Source organism: Cheilinus undulatus, linkage group 12 (genome assembly GCF_018320785.1).
Source record: "Cheilinus undulatus linkage group 12, ASM1832078v1, whole genome shotgun sequence".
NCBI lineage: Eukaryota > Metazoa > Chordata > Actinopteri > Labriformes > Labridae > Cheilinus > Cheilinus undulatus.
In genome coordinates, this window is record NC_054876.1 from 20,555,214 (window position 1) to 20,581,383 (window position 26,170).

Sequence of the window (26,170 nt, forward strand, 5' to 3'; positions counted from 1 at the left end):
TGTTGAGATAGAATGTTTAGTTGTTAAATTCATCAGGTTCTACTAATCCTAAATAAGTAGGAGATATCAGAAATGCATATTAAATAAAAACTCGGGTGTCAGGAGGTTAAAGTCCATATTTTTCTGACAGGGGTCAGTGTTGCTTGTTAATATGTTTATATTTATTATTATCCATATTATGATGTATATTTGGAGTCTGACAGTCACAGCTGTGATCAGCAGACATGACATGGACCCTCACCTGCTGTTCTCGTTGTCACCGACAGGTGGTGTGTGTGCTGCATGCAAAACAACGAAAATACAAACTGTGCCTTTTAGGCTATATTAGCCACCGAGGAGCTTCTCAACGTTAGCTAGCTGTTAATTACATTATTTCAGAGGGTTGACAAATGATAGTTTGTGTAGGGAATTAAAGACAGCATCCTCTTTGCAAAGCCTACAGCGTTTGGATTATTTGGTTACAGTCCGTCTTTGATTTAAAACGAGGTAAGTTGTAAAATGGCGGATAGCCTAACGCTACGTTAACATCCAGGGAATTTGTCATTGGTGCTGCTGTTCCGGGTAGTTAAATATGCACTTCGCACAAGTGTAACAAGAAGTCAAGGACTACATTATGACTTGGTTAAAATGTAAAGTTACTGTAAATTGTTAAGGAGACGTAAGCGTCCACTTGATGTTCAGTAGCAAGCGGTGTTGCTGGAAAGCTAATAGAGCTAACGGCAATGCTAGTCGAGCTGCAGGTATTCTGGTGCTTCTAGAATCACAAAACCACGAAGTGGATCTTTGTCCTAATTCTTTAGCACTCGATATGAATAAAGAACCTAAAGAAAATGCCAAAATGAAGCTAACAGGATTGTATCGCAAATAACAGTACACAGATTATTAGCCAAAGAGCAGCTAGCTGTCGTAGCACAGACTGCACGTCAGGAAGAGACGAGGCTGGATGTCACTAGCACAAACATCTGCAGATGTGTTTCTACTTCGGAAGTGTACAACTGCGCGTGTCACAGCAATTTTGGAATAGATTTGTGTTATTTAAAATAGTCTTGGGTTTTCTTGACATTAAAGCGTTTGAAAATATTAACGTGACGTCTGCGTTACTTGTGTTAGAAAGTAACGTTAACTGGCGGTGGCATACAAACCCAGTACGCATTTCCTTTTATGGTCGTCTGAGTCCAAAGTCAGGCCCCTGGTCTGGTCAGAACAAGAACCACCATGACATGAAGACTACTGTCGGGATAGACCTTTACAATGTGCCTGTGTTTATATAAACACGCCCACGCACATTTCCCCTGTACTGTCAGCTTCAATGATAAGTAATAGATAAAGTTTTAACACCGACATCAGCATTTGACCCGCTGTTGTCCGGGCAAATTACACCGTAACCTTGTTATGTAAGGTTTTTAGGAAATATTGGCTAAGACACCGTTTTAAAATGAAGAGTTAAACTATACAATCACATTCCCTAAGTCTGTTAGAGTGAGTTCTTAAATTGTGTAATATGCCATTTTATACTCTATTTAACAATGCAGAATATATTTATCAAAATTTAAGAAATAATAACATAAAATTAAGTATTTACGCGTACAGGAGGAATGTAATTAGAAAACGTGACAAATAATAGACATAAACAAAATACACACTGAAAAAAGGGGGTAAAACATAAATGTAAAATTACTATAACATATTTAACATATACAATCATATATAGTGATATACATTACAACCATACAGCTGATTAAGCCTTATGGAGATTTAATAAGTGTTATGATTAAACTCAAGTATAAACAAGACCAATCATTTTGCCAAAGACAGAACTGTAATATTTATTGTGGTAGTTCCTGCCAATTTATGAGGCCACTCATCTCTTCAGCAGTGTAATACACTATGATTTATTTTAATTCATTGCACATATGAACAAAGAAATTGAAAAATAAACAAAACAAGAAATGCAATACATGGAGAGCATGAAAATTTGGAAGTTATATAATAATTAAACAAATGTGCAGGAGAAGCCAATTAAACCCAAATGAGCTTGTCAAGTAACCCCCCGAGGCAAAATACAATTATCAGTTATACATAGATGATTCAATTACCTATGATATGATATGATACAACCTTCTTATTGTCCCCATGGGGAAATTTGTCTCAGGATTCAATTCCTACACTCATTTCTCTGCCTCTACAGAGAAACTAATGACTACAACAACAACACTGAAACAGTCAAAACAAATTTGGAAAGACATGCCAATACAAATCAGAAAAGTTCAGGAACAGATGTTGATCATCACCCATATTGCACTGATCCACATGAAACACCACATGATTTAGAGAAAGTACAAATACAAGACAAATATTATTCAGAATTTTGATTAAGGTGGGCACAAATGAGTTTAAATGGATTCACTTTGCATTTGTAGACTTGATATCATCTGCCAGTTGGTAAAAGGTAATACTCATCGTAGAAGATATGAGACAGGTCAGATACTAGTACTTTGTATACAAGCTATCAATATTGCCTTCTGATCTGCCAGCAGTTGCAGCTTTAATGTTTGTTCTTGATGTCTCATCATATGGCAAACAGTAACTTTTATCTTACACCAGCCTTTTTCCTTTAAGTTTGTATCCAAGAGGTCAGGACAGTAGGGCTGGGAGCTGTGAATAACATACATCATTTGATTATAATAGGGCAGTATGATTTTGTCTTTGCATTAAGTAGACAAAAAATATTTATTTATTTTATTTCATGTTTATTTGTGTAGGGACAAGTTTGAAGCAAGTAAACTGTTGCTGCACACCACAACATTTATAGCCAGAGCTAATTTCCATTACTCTTCCCTAACTGGGCCTTTAAAATTCCACAACAAACGCACAAAAAAACAATCACAACATTGCATTTCAGCAATAAAAACAAGAAAAATAGCCTCAGTTATCTAACTTTAAGGTTGGCAGTCAAAAAAGCCAAACAGTTAATGATGATTAATCTACTCACCTGAATGCAAATGTGCAGACTTAAGCTAAGTCCTGCTGCAGGAAAAAAACAGTGTGACTCCTACAAAACAAAACAAAACAAAAACAATAAAGTTTCATTGTGGTACCTTCTACAACGTAGAGCTGAACAATGAATATGCCAATACCTGTGATCAATCCAATATACCTGTGATCAATCCAATATAATAAGTCCTTGGTACAAAATAGTGGGTTATATTTTTTGTTCATCAATACTAAGATTGCAGGTAAATTCCCACACTGTCCCAATTACATAGCACACATTTGTATTTATGTCATGAAAACAATACTTTCTCTGTTTTTAACTCTTAAGTGGCTTTTCTTTGAGATCTGACTTAAGATCTATAGTTTTTAAGGCTTCTGTCTTTTTTGACACTAGCCATTAAATCAACAAAGATTGAGTCTTTTTATCTTGTGGTATCTTTTAGAAACGTTATGCAGTTTTCACAACTTCATCAAGGACTAACTGACTGTACAAATGATCAGCAATAAAAGTTCTTTCTTTTGGCCTTTTTCACAGCACCTCTATGTCATGTCAGTGTGACAGTAATGTATGTTATCAGGACCCCTAACCTAAAGGAGCTAAATAGAGATTAATGATTGTTCATTTTCTTGTTAGCACCTGTTCTTTTTCCTGCTCTGCTGGCCTTATCACCATGTAATAAAGAATGCCATCGGCCTGTTTGGTCTTAAGAAGAGACACAAGCAGCACATGTTATTATTCAACATGTAAATTAAGAAAAATAAACTTGCAGTGTGAAATGACTGTGCCATAAAGTGGTGATTTTTCACAATCCACATTTTGAATGAGCCACTTACTGGGGAATTACTTCTCCAGCAGCCTGATTAAACGTGCCAATAAGAAACTAGGACCCTCTCATTCAATGGTTATTCTTTCATTTCTTGTGCTGACATGACTCAAATGCAATAGAGTGCTATGCTTTGCCTTGTAGTGGAGTAAATCATCCAGTGGTTTGAGTCCGATGTGCAATTTTTTGCCATAGAAATAGACACCTTCTCTTACTGCACTGGTCTTCAGTACTACATGTGGCCCTGAGTTGTTGCCCTGGTGTAATGTATAATTTACTGTTTTATTTCAGTCAGTGTCGGCTCTTCATTCATCCTCAAACCTCTCTATTTTGTCTTATTTTCCAGGTGGAGCTGAGAAGAAACCTTGTTTTGGGTCCAGAGCAGTAGAAGCATTTACTCCAGCACATCCAGAAAATGTTGAAGAAATGATAGCAGCGCAGGATTTGCACGCAGAGTATCAATATCCTCAGTAAGCCACACATTAAAGGAAACTTATTTTTTTGTGTGTTTGTTAGTTTGTAGACTACTATTTGTATCAAGGGACTGTAATGTTGTATTTGAAGTCTATTGGTGCTTGTAATGACTGAATATGTTGTGATTAGGGAGGCAGAATCCCAGTTGTCATCAGATACCGACCTTGAGGATCCTGATGGCAGAAATGCAAAGACCGGAAAGGGCATGGTATGTATTTCTAAACTTATATCATTAGCCAATCCCAATGAATTTTACTGGACTGGTTCCCAGTATATCACAGCGCTAACACAGAGCATAAGCATTGTGATACTCAGCAGGTGTGGTTGTTCAGAAAATAATTTATTGCTATGTCCCTCTCTATAAAGAGATTCAATCCTACACTGGGACACAGTTTTATTCCTTAAGCTGTTCATCATATTCACACAACCACAGTGGGATCTGAGCGTCATAGCTGTCATGTTGATTTGAGTTAGCTTGTTATAAAATGATGAGGGACACATATTTTATGGGACCACATAATATCTGTTAAAGCTACAGTAAGACAACAACTGCTAACAATAGCATTTAGCCACTGCCTAGCTCACATTAGGGAGTAGTTACACCCTGATGTGCAGTGCTACAATGTCCTCATGGTTGACTAGTGTGTTAAGATTTTCTGTTGACGTTTCCTGTTAGTTTATGTTTTTCCTATAGTGTTGTGTTATATTATCAAGAAATATTGGATGGGTGTCGGATAAATGCTCATTTTAACTTTGGCCTAATGTTAAATTCTTTAGAAGTCATATATGTTAATTTCATTTTAAAATGTGGCCTTACAGCACTCTGGAGAGTCACTTTTTGTTTTTTTGTTTTTTTTTCTGATGTTTAGCAGTTTAAAAGTTATAGAGCTTTCAAACCTTGAACAAAGCAGAGTTATATTATTCCAGCATTTACACTTTACATCAGTTGCTTAGCATCAGTGGAAACTGGTTGCCTTGTGGATTTAGTTCATTTTCTCTTTAAGCCTGGCACACAAAAAAAGATTTTAATAATATTAACAGGTTGAGGAATTGTGTGAGATCCCCCAAATGACAGCAAATAACGACAGGTTTAACATTTTTGATCATTTAGTGTGTAGTGTGCATCAGCTGCAGCAGCATTTTTGGTCCAACTCTTCTCTTTGTCAGATCAGTTGTGGTTTTTTTTTTACAGGAGATGTTGTATAAACAATCATGTTGTTGCTGATGTCACACATCAACAAGTTGGCCCTCTATTTCTTACAGCCATCTAAGTTTATGCTTCAAGTTTACCATCGTCACCATGGTTGTGTAAGTTGTGCTTAAAAAAATGAAGGTCTGAACACGCAAACTAAGGTGGGCCATTGCTGAGTTGTAAAAATATACACTCACCTGCTCATAGAAGTGTGCTATGCACTTGTTACTTCAGTTTAATGAATAGCAGCATTCCTCAATACTTTGGTGCAATGAATAATTTTGACATTTGAGCCCTGTAGTGAACAAGATGTTTTTTGTTTGCATTGTGTTGTTGTGCTGCCCTCTTCAGCCAGCTTGCCTCTAGTAGAGCTAGAGTTCTGTTCAAACTATGATGCTCAACTATCCTGTACATCCCCCTCACAGGACAGGATTTCTTTTCAGAAATTTGAACATGTTAATCATTAAAGATTCTGATTGTCTTCCAGACACATCAGGAATGGTTAAATCACTCTTCAGAAAACAGGAAATCTGTCAAGATTGTCTTTAGAACCATCGGATAATGGGACAGATGCTAACGTTGGTCTGAATGGATAGTTGGTCCCAAAATCAGACTGATTATCTTGTGTGTTTCCTGCCTTTCACAAGTCTTTGCAGAATCACATATTGCTTAGACTTATCATGTAATCATGACACTTTTGCACTGAACTTAATACCTTGTCCTCAACAGGCTCTCTGGAAAGGGAAGAAGGCACTCGGGGATAAGGCCAAAGGTGGGGGAGCAGGGAGGGTCCCTGGTCCCGGCTGGGTAAATGGTTATCACCAGGAGAATGGGATGGAGAATATGACCCTGTTTGAGGTGGTTAAAATGGGGAAGAGTGCAACACAGGTAGGGAGAAGTGATCAAGTTGTTATTCTTACTTTTTGAGGATATCTTTATTGATATAAAACATTTAAAATTGTGGTTGTTGTTTACATTTTTCAGTTATTGAATAAATTGTATTGGACTCTGACTGAATTCTATGTTTATATTTTCCAGTCTGTAGTTGATGACTGGATTGAGGCATACAAACATGACAGGGATGTTGCTCTTTTGGACTTAATCAACTTCTTCATCCAGTGCTCTGGCTGTAAAGGTAAATATCTGATATTATCACGTGTTATATATGTTCTAGGTTTTGGCGCTGTAAAGCAAAATAAAGAGATTAATTTTCTGCCGTTGTATGATTCTTCTACTAGGTGCTGTGAGTGGAGAGATGTTCAGACATATGCAGAATTCTGAAATCATCAGAAAAATGACAGAGGAGTTTGATGAGGTGATACAGCCCGTGTTTCTACTTTATTTTTCTGAACTTATTTTGAAGCTGAAGGCAAATCTAAGCATAAGTCTATGTGGATACCAATAGGAGAAATGTTTGAAATTGTAATAGTGTAAATGTGTAATTTCCCTGATCTGAGTCTGATGATTTCTCTTTATTATCACTAAACAGGACAGTGGTGACTATCCATTAACTCTGTCAGGACCACAGTGGAAGAAATTCAGGACAAGCTTCTGTGATTTCATTGCTGTTTTGGTGCGTCAGTGTCAGTACAGCATTATTTACGACGAGTATATGATGGATACGGTCATCTCCCTGCTCACAGGCCTGTCAGACTCACAGGTCCGAGCGTTCAGACACACAAGTACACTAGCAGGTCTGTTTTAATATGCGTGTTTCACTTTGTTTTATGCTATTTCCTCATGCTTCTATTTCTTCATGGGTGTTTTTTACCTTTTGTGATCTTCCCCAGCCATGAAGCTGATGACGGCCTTGGTGAACGTCGCTTTAAACCTGAGCATCAACATGGACAACACGCAGAGACAGTACGAGGCGGAGAGAAACAAGGTTGTTGCAAAAAGAGCCAATGACAGGCTGGAGCTCCTGTTACAGAAGCGTAAAGAGGTCAGAAATAAAACATCTTGTCTTATTTATTCATTTAATATGGAGACAGAGCACATTCATGAACATAAACATGTCAATATGTCATATTATAGCCATAGGCTGTATTTCATCTGTAGCTCCTTAGCAGGTTGATGATATACACAAATGAACACAAAACTTCACAAAACACAAGCAGCAAGACACATAGGAACCAAACAACAATGTAAACTGTACATAAATGGAAAAAAAATTCACAATAATAAAAAATGTTGGCATGCAGATCAAACCAGGAATATATTTAATGTCAGGATGAAGTTGTGTAGTATATGTGTTAGTGAAAACTGTACATTTTCTCCAAAGCTTGATACTGCAAAGCTGGTTCAATTACACGTAGCCTTATTAACTTTCAGATTAACTTTATATCTTCTACAAATTTTATTTAAAAAAATTAGCCCTGTCTGTACTGAGAAAATCATGTCTCCTAAATATGAAAGAAATGTATGATCGGTCCAGACCTGCAGTACATGCAACTTAGAAAAAGTCTGACTTTTCCACATTTTCTATTTATTCCAGTGTAACTTTGGCTTAATCTGACTGAATTTGGAGTTTAAGTAGGGCATTATATGGAGCAATACAGCTTTATTGCTGTCATGAATTCGGGGGGAATCTCTCACTTCGGTCATAATAGAGATGCAGGCCACTCCCAGTATCATGTTGTTAAATATATTATGATACCGTTACTCTGAGACCCTTATCAATAAGGTCCTGACCCCCTCCTCCACCAGTGACACAGACACACTCTGCCACTTGTCACTTGACATTAATGTGAAGCCTGTCGTTATGTTATTACATCAGTATTGGCTGCATGCATGCAGGATTATTGACTGTTTCTCTTGACTCCCAACCATCATGTTGCACATTTGTGCTCAAGATGTACATACATCAATATTATAATGATTTTAATTTTGTAAATTAAATAAGAATTACTTATTTTTCCTGGTTTCTACATCGTATTCTATTTTGTGTGTAGTGTTGCACCAAAACAAAAAAAAAAAAAAATCCCTTGTAGAGGTTACCCTAATTGAGACACAACCCAGATTTGATTCTGGCTTTAAAAAGGAATTCGTGCTCAGGCTTATTTGTCTTGTTAGTGGAAAATGAGACAAATAGCTAAAAGCATGAGCTTTGCCCTTTATAATTACTAAATTGACATCTATCAAAACTCTTGTTGCAGCACTTGTCTAAAAAAGGTTTTTCTTGGAATTGTGTTTTTGCTCACTGATGCAAATATATCCTTTTAATTTGTTTTACAGCTTCAAGAAAATCAAGATGAAATTGAAAACATGATGAATGCAATTTTCAAAGGAGTATTTGTTCACAGATATCGGTAAGTCAAGCCTTTTTTGACCTGCACACTGTAATATTAACTGAGGATTTTCTGATGTGCATTTTATCTCACTGAGTCTTAATGCAACAAACTGGCACCTCCAGTGTTTTTTTTGGCTCGTTGGCACCCTCTAGTGTAAAATTAATGCCAACACCAACACAAGTGCATAGTCCAGAGCAACTGATCAAATAGTTAATGTTTATTTAAAGGCATCTTATCAAAATAGGTTTTCTCTTGTGTTTGCAAAGGGACGCCATAGCTGAAATCCGAGCGATTTGTATTGAAGAGATTGGCATGTGGATGAAGCTGTACAGTGATGCCTTCCTCAATGACAGCTACCTGAAGTATGTGGGCTGGACCATGCATGATAAGGTGAGCTAACTGATAGCTTCATGTTTTGTAAAAATAAATCACTAATCTTACTTAAAGAAAAGCTGATAAACTCCCAAAATGTCATTATTCAGGATCGTTTGTGCCCAGTGAATGCACTTTAGCTCTGTAACTTTTTTATGTTAAGGGTAACATTATGAGCACAGAATGTTTTCATAATTTAAGTTAAGAGAAGTTCTTCTCTATCATATACCTATGCAACCTTTGGTGTCTCCAGGCTTTAATTTGATGTATTTCATATCATATTGTGTCAGAATCTTGATAATTCTTTGGTTGGCGTTGATAAACAAGCTAACATCTCTTGTAAACATATTTTATTTTTCTGCTCTGACGGCAGCAAGGTGAGGTGCGGCTGAAGTGCCTGACGGCTCTGCAAGGTTTGTTCTACAACAGAGAGCTCGGAGTACGACTAGAGCTCTTCACAAGTCGCTTCAAGGTGAGCCAGCAACTGCAGCATTTTACTACAAGTCAAACCTTGTTCAATCCTAAAATGTGTATGTGTTATCACTTCATCACTTCTTTATGTGAATAATTAAAGACCAGTTCTATAGGTTTAATGATAATACATCCATTCACAATAAGACAAGTGATGTGGGAGCTACATTAGCTTTTTCTATCTGAAACATAAACATCCTCTCATTACAGGACCGCATCGTGTCCATGACTCTGGACAAGGAGTATGACGTCGCAGTGCAAGCCATTAAACTTCTGACGCTGGTCTTACAGTGAGTAACTTCCAGTGCTATTGGCTTTGTCTAGCCAAATTTTTTGGAACTCAGACATATTATTTATGACATTCAATGTTAAAAACACACAAACTCTTTGGGAAGTTTGAGATCAACCTTTTTCACATAAAAACTTGTCCACAGAAATCACAGAATCATTAAATCAGGCTTCACAATTAAAAAATTTCTTCTTATCGTCTACCAGGAGCAGCGATGAAGTTCTTACAGCAGAGGACTGTGAGAGTGTGTATCATCTGGTTTACTCTGCACATCGACCCATTGCTGTTTCAGCAGGAGAATTTCTGTTTAAGAAGTAAGGGTTTAATTCTTTCTATTATTTTTTTCTCTAATTTCCGATTCATTCTTGGAAGGTCAGCATGCTGTATGAGATATCGGGGTTAGAACAGAACGGTTAACTCCACTTAAAATTCATATTAGTTAATTTAAATGAAGGTTGTTTTTTATGGCAAATCAAGAAATTTGCTTGTCTAGTTTTGTTACTCTGTGAGATTCCATTTAATACATTTTCATGAATTCTGCATCATGAGTTAAGTCAAATCAGCTAAACAACTATTGTTCTAAAACAGCAAATCCTCAAAATGTGTTTTACTTAAAATACGGCAAAAAAATATTTGTGTGAAGAACTTAAAAATGTGGTTTTTCTATGGATGGTTACACAAACAGTGGAATATGGTTGCAATTGAAAAGAACGTTAAATCAAACCCAACAACCCCTATCCTTGTCAAAGTGACTGATGACTGAGCGTTGCTTATTTCACCTCACCAAACCGACATTTCTAACAGCTTCTTTATTCGAATGTTTGAAGGCTCTTCAGTCATCAGAGTCCTGAGGAAGAGGGGCTCCCCAGGAGGGGCAGGCAGAGTCTAAATGGCAGCCTCATCAAGACCACTGTCTTCTTTTTCTTGGAGAGTGAGGTAAACACATTTACTTCTTACTTTGTAGGAGTAAAATAATCTAATTTTTAAGAATTTTAGCTCAGAGTGTTTGGATCTTATTCGAGAATAGGATAAAGATTTGATTTTTTTTATCAAGTGAAACATCAGGTCATGACTCCTTTTTTTTCCCTGTATATTTTAACATAATGCAACTATTATTCTGTGTTTTACAGCTCCATGAACACGGGGCCTACCTGGTAGACAGTTTGTGGGAGTGCGGCTCAGAGCTGCTGAAGGACTGGGAGACAATGATCAGCCTGCTGCTGGATGAGCCCGTGCCCGGAGAAGAAGGTAAGGGTCCACTCTTTAACCCAGATACTTGCTTAGAGTTTCAGCTTCAGTGTGAGAAAAATGCTTTTCTTTACTTCTTTCCAAGCTTTTGTTACTCATCTTTGCTCACTCAGTTGGACGGGCTGTTTTCATAACACTGTCAGTAACTCTCTGTGCCTGTGTTTCTCAGCCCTGACTGATCGCCAGGAAACAGCTCTGGTTGAGATCATGTTGTGTGCTGTTCGACAAGCTTGTGAATGCCACCCTCCAGTGGGCAGAGGCACAGGGAAAAGGGTGAGTGTTGGGTCGTCATGGTCCATACACAGAGGATTATCTTGTGCCTCTTGTGTTTCATATTAACATGTTTTTTGTGCATTAAAAGGTCCTGACTGCAAAAGAGAAGAAAACCCAGCTGGATGATCGGACACGGATCACAGAGATGTTTGCAGTTGCTTTACCTCTGTTGTTAGCAAAGGTAATCTCTTGAGTTTGCTTGCGCAATCCTTTGGACAACAGGTTTGATTCCTGCCATTTAACCTAATTGACTTCTTTTTTCTTGCCCCAGTACTGTGTCGATATTGATAAGGTGACCAACTTGCTACAAATACCTAAGTACTTTGATCTTGACATCTACACAACTGGCCGGCTTGAAAAGGTTTGTCCCTTTTGTAGTTCTTTTATATCATCAATCAAGAATATTACATTCAGGCCCATTGAAACCATGCTTTCACCTCCTCATGTAGCATTTGGATGCCCTGCTGCGACAAATCTGGGAGGTCCAGGATAAGCACACGGACACTGAGGTCCTGGAGGCCTGCTCCACCACCTACCACTATCTCTGCAACGAAGAGTTTACCATCTACAACCGCGTGGACATCGCTCGCTCCCAGCTTCTTGACGAGCTTGTAGACAAGTTCAACAGGCTCCTGGAGGACTTCCTTCAAGAGGTGAAGGAGTATTTTTTTTCTTTTTACAAGTGGTGCAGAAACAAAGAGGTGAGTGTTCAGGATTTCATGGAGTTTTTTGTCTCCTTTTCTCAGGGTGAAGAGCCAGATGAGGACGATGCCTATCAGGTTTTATCTACACTCAAGAAGATCAGCGCTTTCCACAAGTAAACCATTGGACATGGTTTTGATCGATGCTGATATTTTCAGGAGTTCTGTTTTGTGTTATTAATGTTTTTTGTGATCTCTTTCTTTCTAGTGCACACGACCTTTCAAAGTGGGATCTCTTCACCAGCAACTACAGGCTTCTCAACACAGGTCTGCAGAATGGAGATATGCCTGAACAGGTATCGTCATACTAGATGATAATTAACTTAAGTTTTATATCTCTTTTAATTGGCAAAAGTCCCAGGCTGGTAAAGTTAACTAAGCAGAAGAGGGTATCATTTCTGACCGAAACTGGAGCCAGCATAATGGAAACTCAAAGAGTCTAATCTAGTCTCCACAATAGAATATCTGACTGTGAAATTTAGACAAATTTCATTTTAAAAAGCACTGCCCTCTCAGACTTGCACAGCTAAAACACATATCCAAAGCCCCTTACTAAATACTGCATAGAGTGGGGTTGCATGAAGAAATGGGCAGATGGTTGATATATAGGAAAAACTGTCTTTACAGTGCTCTGTTACTATGTTACTATGTTACTTTGTCTGTAATCTTGGCTATGTTGTCAACATTACAGTGTGCAACCCAGGAAACTGTCTGTCTTGAGTGTATGCTTGATAAGGGCTGAAGTTTGGGATAAGGGGGAAATAGTACGTTTTAAGATTTATTGCATTTCTAAGCAGTTAGATTATAGCAGTTTTATGTGGTCTCCAGTTAACTGATTTCTCAGGATAACCTTGTTAATCACATGTTAATGCACAGAATGTATGTAATATTTTGGCTCATCTGATCTGCTTGCCTCCTCCTCACAGATTGTGATTCATTCAATGCAGTGCACACATTACATCATCCTGTGGCACCTGGCGAAGGTTTCAGACAGCACGTCAGTAAAGGTATTTACATGTTTATCGTGAGGTATTTTAAGGAAATTATGCAAATTATTTCTATAAGGAAAGATGTGACAATATTAAAATCAGTTAAAAAGTGCTCTGCCTTTCCAGAAAGATGATTAACAGTGATTTTTATTTTATTGAATTTTTCATAACATCAAGATCTAACAATTGTAATATATAACTGTGAGTTCTTTAGTATAAGGGGGAAAAAGAAAAAAGAGAAAAGAAATAACTGGGTCAATCTGGCAAAATATAAGACTGATAAAAAAAAGAAAATAAAATTTAAAAAAGCAAAAACACAAGACAGCACAGTGGGCATAAAACTTGCTGATGGCAACCCCACTGAAAGAGTATAAAGTTCAACGACTGATTTCTGTGCCACATAGAAAAAAAGCAAAGAAGGTATCAGAAGCCAACCAAACTTTCCTTTCAGCTACACTTCAGTCTTCACTCCTAATTTTGAGTGGTGTTGCTCTCATTTTAAAAAGTAATATTCTACTCTTATAACTCGAACATGGCGGATGACATCATGCAGCAGTGGAGAACTCCCATTGGAGGACAAGAATTGATTTCTACTTAGAGAAGCGTTACTGAAAAGGCCATGTTTTGTGCTGTTCATGACTATGCCAAGCGTTCAAAGTAAAAAAATAAAATCATTCTTAATACTTAAGCTTCTTTTGTGTCCCAAAAGTAGTGAAATATTTAGGCAAAAAAATAGTTTTTTAAAAAATCACAAGAAACGACAGCATCCAGGAATTTAATAAACCTCCTTCTAAAGCCTGGATGAGCTGTGTCACACCCTGCTCATAGATGGTCCTTTTCCACAAAGTGGTCCAGTTTGGTTCAGTACAGTTTTGTCACCGTTCAGTACAATAAACTCTGATCTTTACTGTATTTCCTCAGCTGATGTCTCTCCACTCATGTCCATTGTGATGGGAAATATGTCTCTTTTAAGAGATCTAGATCATTTAGCTCAGCTCTGTAGAGCTCTTCATTTGGTACCAGTTTGGCCTTTTAAATGTGGATTAAATAATGACAATGGATGGAGGAAAGGAAACTGGCACTCAAACAGGAGCTAGCTACTGAGGCTCACATTAAAGAGCCGTTTTGTTGAACAGGCTCATTCAAAAACGGCCCATCTGTACTCTGTCTCTCACCCTACAAATTTAATTCAGTTGATAGTAGGGGTGTAACGGTTTTTGTTTTCGTGGTGCACCTAGTCCCACAACAAATACGTCCAAACCATTAGAAAAATAAAAGAAAGAAAATAAATGTTAGAGGATTTATCCGCCAACCTTGGCAGCTGTAATGCTGGTAAGTCTGGTTACCACTGTTAAACCACCAACAAAGAAGAGGAAGTAGCCGACATATTAAAACACACAAAGTAGAAAAGTCTGCTACGCTTCCGCTGCAAGAGCAGCAGAGCAGTGAGCCCCGCTGCCCTTTTCTCCCTCTCTTCATCTTGGCACTGTTTCTAAAGAAAACCTCCAGATGTGAAAGCAGAGAGGGTTGAAGATATTACCGCCGCTAATACATTTTAAAGACTATACACGGACCGGTAGAAGTAGAGAACAGTGATGAGAAATGTGCATTTAAGCACTCTGCTCAGACACTGCTGTTACATCCCATCCCCATCCTGTGTTTGTATGAGCCAGTCTTGGATCCTAAACTGATTCAGACGAGTAAGGATTTTGCACGAAGAATCACTGCAGCAGCTTTTTTTTTTTTAAATTCAAAACAGTTACAGCACTATTCATAGATCATAAATAAGATACATTGTTCTAGAAAGCATGTATTTTAATTTGCAAATGTATTTATTTTACTTTTGTCAACCAGGAGATATATGGCTGTTTTCTGGTTTGCTTTCCGTTGTACATATGTTTTTGTTTTCCTCTTTTTTGTCACAGGTTTAAACCTCATGATGTACCGACTATCACTGATAGTTCTTAACACTACTTGGAACAAAGAATGGATCAATTGATTCATATTTATATTTTGAAATTCTAAATAATATGTTAGTTGCATTAACATTAGTAAAAAAAATATATAATTGAGGGATATCTAGACATGTAAATCTGGGACTTTTTTTTTTTTTTAATCAGTGAACCGAACCATGACCCCCAAAACCTACATTCGAACTGAACCATGACCTCTGTGAACCGTTACACCCCTGGTTGATAGTATATCATGGTTTCAATTAAAAGCATACGGTCATGGATGGAAATATTGGCACCCCTGGAATTTTTCCAGAAAATACACCATTTCTCCCAGAATTGTTGCAATTACAAATGTTTTTGGTATTCACGTTTATTTCATTTATGTGCATTGGAACAACACAAAAGAACAGAAGAAAAAAGTCAAAATTTACATAATTTTACACAAAACTCAAAATTGGGGCCAGACAAATAATGGCACCCTTTTAAAACTGCAGGTAAATCATTTTATTTCAAGCTTGTGATGCTCATTTACACTCACCTGTGGCAGTAAAAGGTGCTGGCAATATAGAAATCACACCTGAATCCAGTTAGAATGTCTAAAAGTTGACTCAACCTTTGTGTTGTGTGCCTGTGTGTGTCACACCAAGCATGGAGAAGAGAAAGAAGAGCCGAGAATTGTCTGAGGACTTAAGAAGCAAAATAGTGGAAAAATATGAACAGTCTCAAGGTTACAAGACCATCTCTAGAGATCTTGAAATTCCTTTGTCCACTGTGCATTTATAACCCATGGAACTGTGGCTAATCTCTCTGGACGTGGACGGAGGAGAAAATTGACCAAAGAATGCAACGCAGGATAGTTGGAATGGTGGATAAACATCCTCAGTCAACTTCCACACAAATTCAGGCTGTCCTGCAGACTCAGGGTGCAAAAGTGTCAGCTCAGAGCATACGTCGTCATCTGAATGAGATGAAGCGCTATGGCAGGAGACCGAGGAGAACCCCACTGCTGATGAAGAGACATAAAAAAAGTCAGACTAGGGGTGCAGGTGGCAGAATGGTTAAGGCGCGCGCCCCATGTACGCAGGCGGCTCGGGTTCAAATCCGGCCTGGGGCCCTTTACCGCATGTCCCTCCCCGCTCTCTTCCCTGTTTACGTCTCTATCCACTGTCCTCTCCTCTATCAAATAAAGGCACAAAATGCCCCAAAAAAAACAAGTCAGACTAGAGTTTGCAAAAATGTACCTGGGTAAGCCTCAATCCTTCTGGGAGTACATTTTGTGGACAGATGAGACTAAGGTAGAACTTTTTGGAAAAGCACGTCATTCTGCTGTTTAAAGAAAACGGAAAGAGGCCTACAAAGAAAAGAACACAGTACCTACGGTCAAACATGGTGTAGGTTCAAAAATGTTTTGGGGTTGTTTTGCTGCCTCTGGCACTGGGTGCCTTGACTGTGTGCAAGGAATCATGAAATCTGGAGACTTTCAAAAGATTTTGGGCCGCAATGGAGGGCCTAGTGTCAGAAAGCTTGGTCTGCGTCAGAGGTCATGGGTGTTCAAGCAGGACAATGACCCGAACCATATCTCAAAAAGCACAAAATGATTGGAGACAAAGCACTGGAGAGTTCTGAAGTGGCCAGCAATGAGTCGGATCTAAATCCCATTGAACACCATCGGAGAGATCTTAAAATTGCTATTGCAAGAAACCACCCTTCAAATCGGAGAGACCTGGAGCAGTTTGAAAAAGAAGAGTGGTCCAAAATTCCTGTTGAGAGGTGTCAGAAGCTTCTTGATGGTTATAGGAAGCAATTGGTTTCAGTTATTTTTTCCCAAGGGTGTGCAACCAAATATTAAGTTGAGGATGCCAACAATTTTGTCCGTCCCTTTGAGTTTTGTGTAAAATTATGTCAATTTTGTTCTTTTTCTTCTGCTTTTTTGTGTTTTTCCAGTGCTAAACAGCAGTTAAACAGGCTCAGCAAGCTTCTTAGCTCAGTACAAGAATGCTGTAGACGCTTGTCTCCCTATGTCTGGCTAGATGAAGCTAGGTCGGCCAGACAGTAAATTGTGATATTGATATTAAGTTTTACAGTAGTTAGTTAAACAATGTAATTATCTAATCTGCTGTTTGTAAAAATTAAGGTAATTTGAAGGAATTACTTCATTCACTAAAGACTTACTGATCTTGTATTGTTTTTAGGGTGACATGGTGACCTTGAGAAAGCAAATGAGAGCTTTCTGTTTGATGTGTCAGCGTTACCTGAACAGCATCAACACAGCAGTTAAAGAACAGGTTGGTTAACACCCTTAAGGCAGATCTTTCATCCCTGGCTTTTCTATCATCTTCAGAAAATTTGGTTAGTCTGTACTGAGATAAAACTGAATTTATGTGTTTATTTCAGGCCTTCACAGTACTGTGTGATCTGCTGTTGATCTTCAGCCATCAGATTATGTCTTCAGGCCGGGAACAGCTTGAACCTCTGGTCTTTATGCCAGATGCCTCTTTACAGGCAGAGCTGCTTAACTTCATTTTGGATCAAGTGTTCATTGATCAGGATGATGATAACAACAGCACAGGTGAGAGTCAATCATTGTTTTATTTAATGACCCCTTTAATGAAAAAATGGGAAGCAGGGACTACATGAAAAATTTATTCTGTTTGTATTTTTTAGATGGACAGCCAGATGATGAAGCCAGTAAAATTGAGGCTCTGCACAAGAGAAGGAACCTTCTCGCTGCCTATTGTAAATTAATCATTTACAATGTTGTGGAAATGAAAACAGGAGCAGACATATTTAAACAGTATATGAGGGTAAGTTTAAACTAGTCTATACAATCAATAATTAAGGATTTCTCCTCCTCTGCTGAAATTTATAACCCTAATCTCTCGCTTTGTCCTCAGTATTACAATGACTATGGCGATATCATCAAGGAAACGATGAGTAAAACACGACAAATCGACAAAATTCAGTGTGCAAAGACACTCATACTGAGCCTGCAAACGGTAAGGGTCTTTAAATAAGACTGCAGATTTGTATTTGCTTTTTTTGTGTTCTGTCTTTTACACAACTCACTACCCCACTGGTGGGTCCCAGAAATAGTTTGGGTGGGCAGCAAGAGATCATTTGCATAAACTAAAAACCATAGATACATTTAAAACATTAAACCACGTTTAAAATGACACAGCCAGAAGTTTTAACTCAAGTCACCTTTTTATTATTTAATTCCTCTGATGAATGAAGCCATTGTGGTTTAAATGGTATTGGATTACCTGGTGACACTATGCCACTTGGGTCCCAATTTTCAGAGCTCCCAGTCTTTTTATGAAATACAAATTTAAAGAAAAATACTTTGAGTCTCTATTGTGTTTGTACAAAGATTTTGGAGGACCCAAGAGTTTCAGGCCCCAAATTTGGTCACAGCATTCTGAAGTTTGGGAAATGTTGCTTTAAATAATTTAAACCACCTGTAGAGAAATGTGTAAAGTGTGCTTTTGTTTCTTTTCCTTTTGTAGTTGTTCAATGAGATGTTGTCTGATCTTGGCTTTAATGTGGATCGTTCATCGTCGGCCTTCTGTGGCATAAAAGAGCTTGCACGGCGCTTCTCGTTGACGTTTGGCTTGGATCAGTTAAAGACCAGGGAGGCTATTGCAATGTTACACAAGTAAGTAAAAAAAAAACCTGAGGGACTGAAGATGGGATTGACAGATGTGCATGCAACTCAATGCCATATGTATTTCTTTATAAAATTCTGTTATTTGTTCACTAATCCTTGTATTTGTTGTAGGGATGGAATTGAGTTTGCTTTTAAGGAACCTAGTCCGCATGGTGAGGGGGGTCCTCCTCTAAATCTAGCCTTCCTTGATGTCCTGAGCGAGTTCTCCAGCAAACTCATGCGGCAGGACAAGAGAACAGTGTACGTTTGAGCCACAAGATGTTGTTTGCTGTTGTTTATGTTTGTTGTGGGTATTGAGCTGTATTTAAGAGCTCTGGAAAGGTCCTAACTGTCCTTTTTTTAATGTCACTCTTCAACAGGCACATGTATCTGGAGCGGTTCATGACGTTTCAGATGGCCCTGCAGAGGGAAGACTGCTGGCTGCCCCTCATCTCATACAGGAACTCCCTACAGGCCGGAGGGGATGATGACACCATGTCTGTCATTAGTGGAATCAGCAGTCGAGGATCCACTGTCAGGAGTAAGAAATCTAAGACATCCACTGTTGGCAAAAGGAAAATGCCTGAAGGTGAGTAAGACTTTTGTGATTAAACTTGAATTATGACATCATGAAGTGTGCCCCTTCACGAGATTTAAAGAAATATTTTATCAGTTTGTTTTTAATGTTGCTAATGCATTATTAGAGTATTAACCTGTGTCATTACTAAGTTGGACAGGGTTAAGCCCTTTTCTTTCGCCTTTAAATAGTCATACAGGCAGAGGTGTAAGAAGTACAAGAGTATCATACTCAAGATAGAAGAAGCAAAAGTAAAAAGTAGAACATTCAAAGTTTACTCAAGGTACTGAGAATCTACTTTTGTAAGAGTACAAGCTACTCAGTTACAAAAATTTGAGTAAATGTTATTTGTTACTTTCCACCCCTGTATACAGATATGATTTTATAATATGCTGTTCTGTTTTTTTCTCTCTTACTTTTCTGTAGCAGAAGAGAACAGCTGCAGTAGCAGTGATGCAGTCTGGATGAACCGTGAGCAGAACATGCAGACACCAGTGATGATGCACTCACCCCACCTCACCTCCACTGTGCTGAGGGATCCAAAGAAGATGAGGCCAGAGGACAGCTACGCAGCTGCATACAGCATGCAAGCAGAGCAGCTTCCCCATCAGACTTTGCACCTGCCACAGCAGCAGCAGACACACCATCACCATCAGGCTGCCGTAGATTACAAGTACAAAACATTTCTACATACCTGATTTTTTTACCTTTAAGTAACAATGTGCTGCTGATTATGGTTCTAGCCTTTTTGAATGAGGTCGTGAGGGCTTTAAAATCCTGTTTATTTTGACAATATCTCACAGCACCCAGGTTACTTGGATGTTAACTCAGAGGCAACAAGCTGAGGCCCGACAGCAGCAGGAACGGGTTACCATGCACTATGCTAAGATGAGGAACCACATGCAGCAAGCCATGTAAGATAGAAACACCTTCAGTGTTCGTTTAAAAAGTCTTGTAGAAGTATTGTAGAAGGAAACTTTAAAAGTTTACAATTTATTTCTGCTCACATGTATCGTTGTGCACCGCTCAGCCGTCGAGGTACTGGACTCATGGAGGATGATGAGGAGCCCATAGTGGAGGATGTGATGATGTCATCAGAGGACATCAATGAGGGGATGGATTTTGACACAATGGACATTGACCTGGTAATTATGAAGCACATTTATTACATGTAATGAACACAACTGATATATAATCATACTTTAAGTCTAAACATTTAACTTGCTGGTACATTTTAGCAGCTCTTGGCAAAACTACATTGTTCTGAGTTGTATTTCTTACCATCATATTCAATCAGTTTTAGCTTTAATTTTGTTAATCATGCTAAAAAGGAACTAAAATATCTGGCTGTTTAGTGATGAGTGTTAAACTTTGCTCTGCAGCTATTTGCTTAATGGGTTTGTCTGGTGTTAAGTGGATTATTGAGCTTTTTACATGCTTTTCTGCCTGCACAAGCTGAAAAGAATACTTTAAAAGTGATCCTGATTAGCAGTAAAACTTGATACTTGAGCAGTAAACAGTAAGCTGAAAACTTCAGTATAGCCCCATAAAGATGCAGAGAGATTCAGTTTATAATTCAGTAGGTTCAGCCAGGGTTGGCCTGGCTGTATATGAATTTAGAAGCAGCCTAGTTTATGGATAGTGTTAACCAAACATAATGCTAAAACATAATCTAAATTAACAGCCTCTTCAGAAACAGCTGTAACAAACACTGCATCTGAAGATGCTTGCTTTTCCCTCATTGGCCACAGGAAGTGAAAACTTACATTTGGTGGTAACATTTTGGTTTTTTTGGATGTTCTGCTAGTTAAGATCAACCTTAGATCAAACCTTGCAAAGCAGATGGATACACCCGTTTCCTTGTTTCTCACTGGTGAATCCATCTTGCAAAGCTCCTATCTGAACCATCTGGGCCCGGTTAGAAAGTGACAGGACCTATCAGCGATGAGGGGTAGTACTTTCTGGCGCGGGGGAGTCGTGATGTAAGCAAGCAGAAACAAGAGGCTGGTGCAATTATGGCAGAAGACATAAGCGTGGATACTGCTAAAGGGCCAGTTTTATCAGACCTTGACGACATTTCTTCGTTAAAAGAAGAACAAAGAACGGCAGTGAGTTGTTTTCTTTTCGAAACTGACAAAAGTCATGTACTGACATGTCTATAGTCACCATGGTTCACGTTATGCAGTTCTATATGGAGTTTATTCCTCGGTAGTTGCGCACGCGCACCTTGTTAGCGGCGACGACATCACGTGTATTGTTGCTCTGATTGTCCCGTAAAGATGTGACGGACAGAACATTCATCCAGTCACCCTCCCAGTTTTTTTTTTTTTTTTTTTCCGAAGGCTCTGCCCTTTCCCAAACGCTGTATATCGAAGGTTTTCCAGATGGATGTGTTAAACACATTCATCTGACGTGTCAGGTTACCTTAAGTCCCCCCGATAGTCAAACAATGATGCAGCTGAAGTTACAAACTTAAAGTTTCTAGACCTGTAGTCAACCAAAGAAAAACTTTGTGGACCGGAATTACACCCACACACTGGCCAACTGATTGGTCCTTCACATTAAAAAAAAAAAAAAAAAAAAAAAAAAAAAAAAAAAAATTAAGTGTAACTCAAAATCAGCTTAAACTGTGACAGGTTCCTCATTTGTCCCCATTTGGTAGTCTAAATAATCTTAAAAATTAACACAACAAGCTTTATGAAGCCTTATTAGTTTTTATCCTGTTTTGTACTAAAATAACAGTTGGCTCAGAGACAATCAGCGACACCTGCCTTTAATCCTATAATGTCAGTGATCACGGCAGGATAGCTATTTAGCATCAAATAGCCCACAAAATATCCTCAGATAATTGTTGGGACTAATTCATAACAGTAACTATTACAGGACTCACTTGTTCCAGCCTGTGCTGTGTCATTCACAAGCATATATCAGACCTCATGATAAAAAAATGTCTTTTGGTTGGGACTGAATGGCCAGAGGAGAATGTCTTTTCCTTCTTCTGCTCTCTGTCTGTAACAGACACTAACACTGATGTGTAGATTTGAATGGGATGATACAGGGACCGGTGAATCAAACAGGCCATGGGAGTTAACGCTGTGATGGAGGGCAGCACAGGCACTCAGCAGCACCATTTCAGAACACACATCCTGCATCTTTGCGTGTAGTTCAAGATTTGTTGTCTTTAGGTTATTCACTGCATAACCGCTGTGAAACAACATGTGAACGTAACATGTTCTGAGAGCATAAATGAGCATACTGAATACTAAATGAGAGCATACTGACCAACCAACTGACCAACCGGTTGGAATGTGTCAGCCTTACTAATTTTAGTTTAAAGTTTAGTATGACTTTAATGCTGTAACTTAAAACAGAAAAACAGAGTTCAGTCCCCTACTCCTGCAGTCACATATTTGTGTTCTTATACGAGACTGAAAACCCCAAATTACTTCAGCTGCGCGTTAGCTGTGTGTGAATGTGTATGATTGGGAATAGATATGATGATTGACACTTTACATAGCTGTCTCTGCTATCAGTCTGAATGTGATGAGAAGTGGTGAATGTGACATGGTGCAAAAAGACATTACAGTTGTCAGAAGACTGTAAAGCCCTACACATACTTGTCAGTGTACCATGTCCATTTTTCATGTTTTTCCTCATATTTCTGACTCATTGCCACCTAAAATAATTTGTTTTCACAAGATCACAGTAATTTAAAAAATGTTAATTTGTTTTTTCTACAACAAATATAAACAGCATCTTGTGGTGGTTTTCCTTATTTGTGAAATCATTAACAGCAAATGTAACATACTAATACACCAAATGTTCTGTAATTAAAATCTGGTTTATTTACAAGTTTTTCCCCCTCTACATTAGCCATGTTTGGTTGTATCCCTGTGGTGCCAAACATGAGAATTTGAACAACTCATTTGTTTTTCACTAATAATTGCACTGAAGTTCAAATTACTTCTTGTCTTACACTTTGTGTTATATTGACCTAATTGAATGTTTATTTTTCAGCCGGCATCAAAGAACCGCAGAGAAAGAACAGAACTAAAGCCAGACTACTTCGATCCATCTTCTATCATGGATGACTCAGTAAGTATTTGCCTCCTTATTTACTAAATCTGCTTCTTTAGTCAAAAGAAATTAATGTGTAAATAAGACATTAATTTTTCCCAGAGAAGCTGTGGGTGGTCTTGATTATTTATTATTTCATTCACCCAATGGTAAATAATTTCAAAGAGATTTTTTCAGGATAGTAATTAATAACTTTATACTGGTTAAATATTAACAATTTTGCTCAATTCTGTTTTTTGCCATTACAGAAGGATGACAAACTTAACTTTAAAAAAGATTTAAGTGTTTATCAAATGTTTAGAAGTGGCTCTCCCCCCAAAAATGGAAAATACAGACTTTATGCAAAAGATAATAAAAGAAACATTTTCAAGCTTTATTTATTTGTGTTTTTTGTTGATATTTTCACATTAATCTGTTTTTTTCTTTGGGTTTATTCATAATGGAAGAGCACAGTTGATTCAAACTCTTAATTTATCATAAAAAAACATGCATAGAAATGTTTCCAGAACAGTTTTCCCTTTTTTTACAATTGTGGGTTTCTAAATCACCTTTATGCTTTTTTGTGTTTTTAGGTTCTCAATGTGTCAATGTTCTAAACAAACTGGATGGATCAAGTGTTGTAGAAATCCCAGGAGAGTAACAAAGGATGACTGTTTTCAGTGAAAATCAGGATGGAGTGAAATGGACTACTATAAATAGTTTGTGAGACACCAACGTTTGCCTCTTCAATATTTTGTTAAAACCTAGAGGGAGAGCCTGAATTTAATTTTTTTTCTGATATTTTCACAAACTGGACTTTTGTCACACTGCAGCAGAAATGTAATGTTTGTAAAAACAACTTAATGTGAGCTTTTCCTGAGGTGATGCAGTGCAGATGATGATTATGATGCATTATGTGGCAGGCTTGTGGACAATAACAAATGGAAACTCAAATGAATAATATATACCTTTAATCTTCTTCATTCAGTTGACAGAACTTGTAAATACATAGCAGCCAATATATACAGGAGGGTGAACACAACTTCACTAACATCAACAGTAGAAATGTAAAAGCCCTGCTAAATAATAATAATACCTTTATAATGCTTTAAACTGAACACTACCATGACACTGCATTCTGTCACAGAGGTGTTAATTTCACTCAGTCGTAATTTTAGAGCCATATTCTTGGAAATGATCCAATCAATGCCTCTCTGACGTAATGGTAACTTAAATTGAACACTGTAAGCTTCTTAAGACATCAGTTATTGCAGGGCTGTCGAAGTGGACTGCATCACTTTTGAAAGCTATCAGTAATATTGTGTTCACCTGCTGGACTTCTAAACTGTAGACTTTGGCATGGCATGCAGCCATATATGAAACACATACACAGTAAAGTATAATGTGAACTGGCGTCTCATACTGTTCAAAGGCCTTGCCACAAATGATATACGACATTCTCAGATTTCTTTGTGATGGTATTTTTTAGAAATATATGTGTTCTGCTTTTATACCTTATAGATGACTTTGATTTATAGATATTTTGTAATGACAATCAAATGTAAATTAATGGTTTCTAATCAAGTTATTTCACATAGATGCTGAAATAATCCTTTTTAATGAAAACAATTATGTTACTATATATATACGGCCAACTGTTTGTATTTCCTTTTATTGTCTATAACCATTGGATGCATAGGAAATGAATTGCTCTTATGTAGAAATCTGACAAATTGATGGCTGCATCTACTATTATTTTTTAATATTGGAAGCATACATGGTGTCATACATAAACTTTTGACTCAACCTTTAACATGTAATCTCTCCTATACCTTGAATATTTTCCTCCACTGTACAATATCTAATAATATCTAACACAAACATGCCATAACTTCAATTTTTTAAAAGATGGATTTGAACATTGGTCGGGAAAAGTGTGTGTGTTTTTTTTCTTCCAGTTTGCAAGTGTGTAAAGGATTTTTCAAAATGCCAATGTATTTGATGCACCATTGTTGGTTGTATATGAGTTATAGAGTTATTCTAAATTACAAAGTTTTAGAATTCTTTGGTCAACTATCATGGTAAAAGAATTGTATATTATACAATAACAAATGTGTAATATATTGTGAATCAGTACTCTTTTATATTTGCAGGTTCTGTTTGCTTGAAATTTAGGGAAAGAAATATGCTATTATTCAAAGTAAACCTACTAATTTGCAACAACACATAGAGAACATTGTTTTGTTTGTCTTTCAGTGAATTGTTGAGATTTTTCTTTATCTGTGTATTGGCCTGGTTGGCAGTTACAGATTTAATGGAGAACAGTGTATTCATGTTGTAGTTCAACAAATCCCTAATTCTCTCAGAATCTCACTATAAACTGGAGAAACAAATCACATTGCCATGAGCATTAACCACACACTTAATACTGAAACTCATCATGTTAGGCAGATGTTAAAACCTATCCTAGAATTTCCTGTAAATTTACATTTATCGTGTCATCTGGGATCTTTTCTGTTTTGCATTGAACTGCTGAAAATGTGCATACATCTGTATGTTTACACATATTTAAATATTTGTGTATTAAAATTTGTGTTTTTACTCCATTCATAAAGTGCTTATTGCATCTTTAAAGATCCGAATTTATGATTGGAGACGTTTCCGAGAAGAATAAACCATTGACAAGTGGAAACTCAGACTGCAAGGACGTACATTTTTCTAACCTGGGATGAAATTACTGAATATTTGAAGGACTTTTTAAAAGATTTTAATCCAGCTATCTTTTTTTGTAGTTACTTGTCTTTTTAAATACCAACCTC

General features: G+C 37.6%; 1 protein-coding gene across 2 annotated transcripts; it reads left to right on the forward strand.

Moving 5' to 3' along the window:
• Positions 1-284: 284 nt before the first annotated feature.
• stag2a (stromal antigen 2a) lies at positions 285-25,957 on the forward strand. Of its 2 annotated transcripts, none has more exons than XM_041801211.1 (34): positions 285-486; positions 4,165-4,288; positions 4,422-4,500; positions 6,214-6,372; positions 6,523-6,619; positions 6,723-6,799; positions 6,974-7,178; positions 7,275-7,426; positions 8,719-8,792; positions 9,041-9,164; positions 9,520-9,618; positions 9,828-9,907; positions 10,113-10,220; positions 10,734-10,842; positions 11,037-11,154; positions 11,324-11,427; positions 11,516-11,608; positions 11,699-11,788; positions 11,877-12,080; positions 12,174-12,244; positions 12,337-12,424; positions 13,055-13,135; positions 17,265-17,357; positions 17,467-17,641; positions 17,737-17,876; positions 17,967-18,068; positions 18,579-18,727; positions 18,851-18,979; positions 19,099-19,307; positions 19,722-19,968; positions 20,099-20,209; positions 20,326-20,440; positions 23,313-23,390; positions 23,945-25,957. In XM_041801211.1, exons 2-34 carry the CDS (start codon positions 4,245-4,247, stop codon positions 23,966-23,968), a joined length of 3,828 nt encoding a protein of 1,275 aa, XP_041657145.1. In that variant the 5' UTR covers positions 285-486; positions 4,165-4,244; the 3' UTR covers positions 23,969-25,957. The 2 variants fall into 2 exon arrangements, with proteins under 2 accessions (XP_041657145.1, XP_041657146.1); XM_041801212.1 differs by having other exon boundaries at positions 19,725-19,968.
• Positions 25,958-26,170: the final 213 nt, after the last annotated feature.